General features: G+C 50.8%; 1 protein-coding gene across 1 annotated transcript; it reads left to right on the forward strand.

Annotated features, from left to right (window-relative positions):
* Positions 1 to 184: 184 nt before the first annotated feature.
* EAH_00066030 (hypothetical protein) lies at positions 185 to 2,805 on the forward strand (the record flags this gene model as incomplete). Its single annotated transcript, XM_013392771.1, has 8 exons — positions 185 to 281; positions 502 to 539; positions 782 to 852; positions 1,055 to 1,091; positions 1,427 to 1,503; positions 1,806 to 1,883; positions 2,338 to 2,415; positions 2,706 to 2,805. 8 exons carry the CDS (start codon positions 185 to 187, stop codon positions 2,803 to 2,805), a joined length of 576 nt encoding a protein of 191 aa, XP_013248225.1.
* Between the last annotated feature and the right edge of the window lie 411 nt (positions 2,806 to 3,216).

A 3,216-nucleotide genomic window follows, 5' to 3' on the forward strand; every position in this document is an offset into this window, starting at 1 on the left:
CTAGGTCAGGGGTTGTGTGTGTGGAGCAGTGTGTCATTTTGTGGTTGAGCAGGTATTTAGTTGTACGTTTGAGGAAGCGATGCGCTGGTGTACGTGTGGCTTAATGGAGGCTGGATACTGTTTGCTGGTTCATGCTAGGCTGTGTAGCGTTCAGCGTATGTTGTTTCGCAGCCAGTGCGCATAAATGCAAGATGAGACGCATCTGCGTGTAATGGACTGCATTGGATTTGGCAGCTGGAGCGCTGTGCATTGCGTGGGGGATGGGGGGAAGCTAAATGGGGGTAATGTGGGCTAAAGTGTGTGACAAGAAGCGGTGGGATTTTGCCTACCGGTTGTGTTCGGGAAGGAGCCGAAGTGTATGTTGGGAGTTGGTTAGGAGGATTTGAGTGGGCGATATTTGTTTGAGTGGATGCCTTTGCATAGGCCAGGACAGGCAGCTAATGTTGGAGGAAGGTAAGGGGTTGTGTATGTGGAGCAGTGTGTCATTTTGTGGTCGGCCAGGGTATTTGGTGGTGCATTTGAGGAAGCGATGCGCTGGTGTGCGTGCGCTTTAATGGAGGCTGGATACTGTCTGCTGGTTCATGCTAGTGTGTGTAGCGTTCAGCGTATGTTGCCACACAGCGGGTGAGCATAAATGCAAGAGCAGGCGCACCGGCGTGTTAAAGACTGGATTGGATTTGGCAGCTGGAGCGCTGTGCATTGCGTGGGGGATGACGGGAAGATAAATGGGGGTAATGCGGATTAACGCGTGTGATAAGAAGCGGTGAGAGTTTGACTACAGGTTGTGTTTGGGAAGGAGCTGAACATGGGGGATGGGGGGAAGCTAAATGGGAGTAGTGTAGAGCAAAGTGTGTGAGAAGAAGCGGTGGATGTTTGAGTATGCGTTGTGATTAGGAGGGAGTTGACGTGGTATGTTGGGAGTCGGTTAGGAGGATTTGAGTGGGCGGTATTTGTTGGAGTGGATGCCTGTGCATAGGGCAAGACGGGCAGCTAATGTTGGAGGAAGGGCAGGAGTTATGTATATGGAGCAGTGTGTCATTTTGTGTTTGAGCAGGTATTTGGTGGTGGGTTTGAGGACGCGATGCGCTGGTGTGCGTGTGCATTAGTGGAGGCTGGATACTGTTTGGTGGTTCATGCTAGGTTGTATAGCATTCAGCGTGAATTGCCACACAGCTGGTGCGCATAAATGCCGGATAAGGCGCATTTGAGTGTTAAAGACTGGATGCGTTTTGGCAGCAGGAGCGCTGAGCATTGAGTGGGGGGTGGAGGGAAGCTGAATGGGGGTACTATACTGTAAGGTTTGTGACAAGAAGCGGCGGGTATTTGCGTGTGAGTTTTGTTCAGGAAAGAGGTGAAGTTTTAGTATGGGAGTTGGTTAGGAGGATTTGAGTGGGCGATAGTTGTTGGAGTGGATATCTTTGCATAGGGCAAGACGGCAGCTAATGTTGGAGGAAGGCCAGGGGTTGTGTATGTGGAGCAGCGTGTCATTTTGTGGTTGAGCAGGTATTTAGTTGTGCGCTTGAGGACGCAATGCGCTGGTGTGCGTGCGCGTTAATGGAGTCTGGATACTGTGTGGTGGTTTATGCTATGCTGTGTAGCGTTCAGCGTATGTTGTTTCGCAGCCAGTGCGCATAAACGCAAGATGAGGCGCATATGCGTGTGATAGACTGGATTGGATTTGGCAGCTGGAGCGCTGGGCATTGAGTGGGGGATGGGGGGAAGCTACATTTTGGCAACATAGTGTAGAGTGTGTGACAAGAAGCGGTGGGTGTTTGAGTAGGTTTTTGAGTATGGGCTGTGGTCAGGGAGGAGCCGAAGTGGTATGTTGGGAGTTGGTTAGGAGGATTTGAGTGGGCGATAATTGTTGGAGTGGATGCCGTTGGGTAGGGCAGGACAGGCAGCTAATATTGGAGGCAGGTCAGGGGTTGTGTATGTGGAGCAGTGTGCCATGTTGTTGTTGAGCAGGTATTTAGTGGTGCGTTTGATGAAGCGATGCGCTGGTGTGCTTGTGCGTTAATGGAGGCTGGATAGTTTTTGCTGGTTCATGCTAGGCTGTGTAGCATTCAGCGTATATTGCCACGCAGCGAGTGCGCATAAATGCAAGATGAGGCGAAATGGCGTGTGAAAGACTGCATTGGATTTGGCAGCTTCATCGCTGCGCATTGCGTGGGGGATGAAGGGCAGCTAAATGGGGGTAGTATAGTGTAAAGTGTGTGAGAAGAAGCGGTGGGTTATTGAGTGTGGGTTTTGTTTAGGAAGGAGCCGAATTGGTATGCTGCGAGTTGGTTAGGAGGATTTGAGTGGTCGATATTTGTTGGAGTGGATGCCTTTGCATAGGGCAAGACGGGCAGCTAATGTTGGAGGAAGGTCAGGGGCTGTGTATGTGGAGGACTGTATCGGTTGGTTGTTGGGCGGGTATTTAGTGGTGCGTTTGAGTAAGCGATGCGCTGGTGTGTGTGCCCGGTGATTGGGGCTGGATACTGTTTGGTGGTTCATGCTAGGCTGTGTAGCATTCAGCGTATATTGCCACGCAGATGGTGAGGATAAATGCAGGATCAGGCACATTATGCGTGTTAAAGACTGCATTGGAGTTGGCAGCTGCAGCGCTGTGTATTGCGTGGGCGGTGGGGGGAAGCTAAATGGGGTAATATAGTGTAAAGTGTCTTACAGGAAGCGGTGGGTTCTTGAGTATGGGTTATGGTTAGGAAGGAGCCGAAGCGGTATGTTGGGAGTTGGTTAGGAGGATTTGAGTTGGCGTTATTTGTTGGAGTGGATGCTGATGCATTGGGCAAGACGGGCAGCTAATGTTGGAGGAAGGTCAGGGGTTGTGTATGTGGAGCAGTGTGTCATTTGTGGTTGAGCAGGTATTTAGTGGTCCGTTTGAGGAAGCGACGCGCTGGTGTGCGTGCGCGTTAATGGAGACTGGATACTGCTTGCTGGTTCATGCTAGGCTGTGTAGCGTGCAAGGTATGTTGCCACGCAGATGGTGCGCATAAATGCAGGATGAGGCGCATACTCGTTTTAAGGACTGGATTGGATTTGGCAGCTGGAGCGCTGTGCATGGAGTGGGGTGTGGAGAGATGCTAAAGTTTGGTATTATAGTGTAAAGTGTGTGACAAGAAGCGGTGGGTTTTTGAGTATGGTTTGTGATTAGGACACAGCCGTAGTGGTATGTTGGGAGTCGGTTAGGAGGATTTGAGTGGGCGATATTTGTTG

This window comes from Eimeria acervulina, genomic scaffold (assembly GCF_000499425.1).
Source record: "Eimeria acervulina Houghton genomic scaffold, Eah_scaff2332, whole genome shotgun sequence".
Lineage (NCBI taxonomy): Eukaryota > Apicomplexa > Conoidasida > Eucoccidiorida > Eimeriidae > Eimeria > Eimeria acervulina.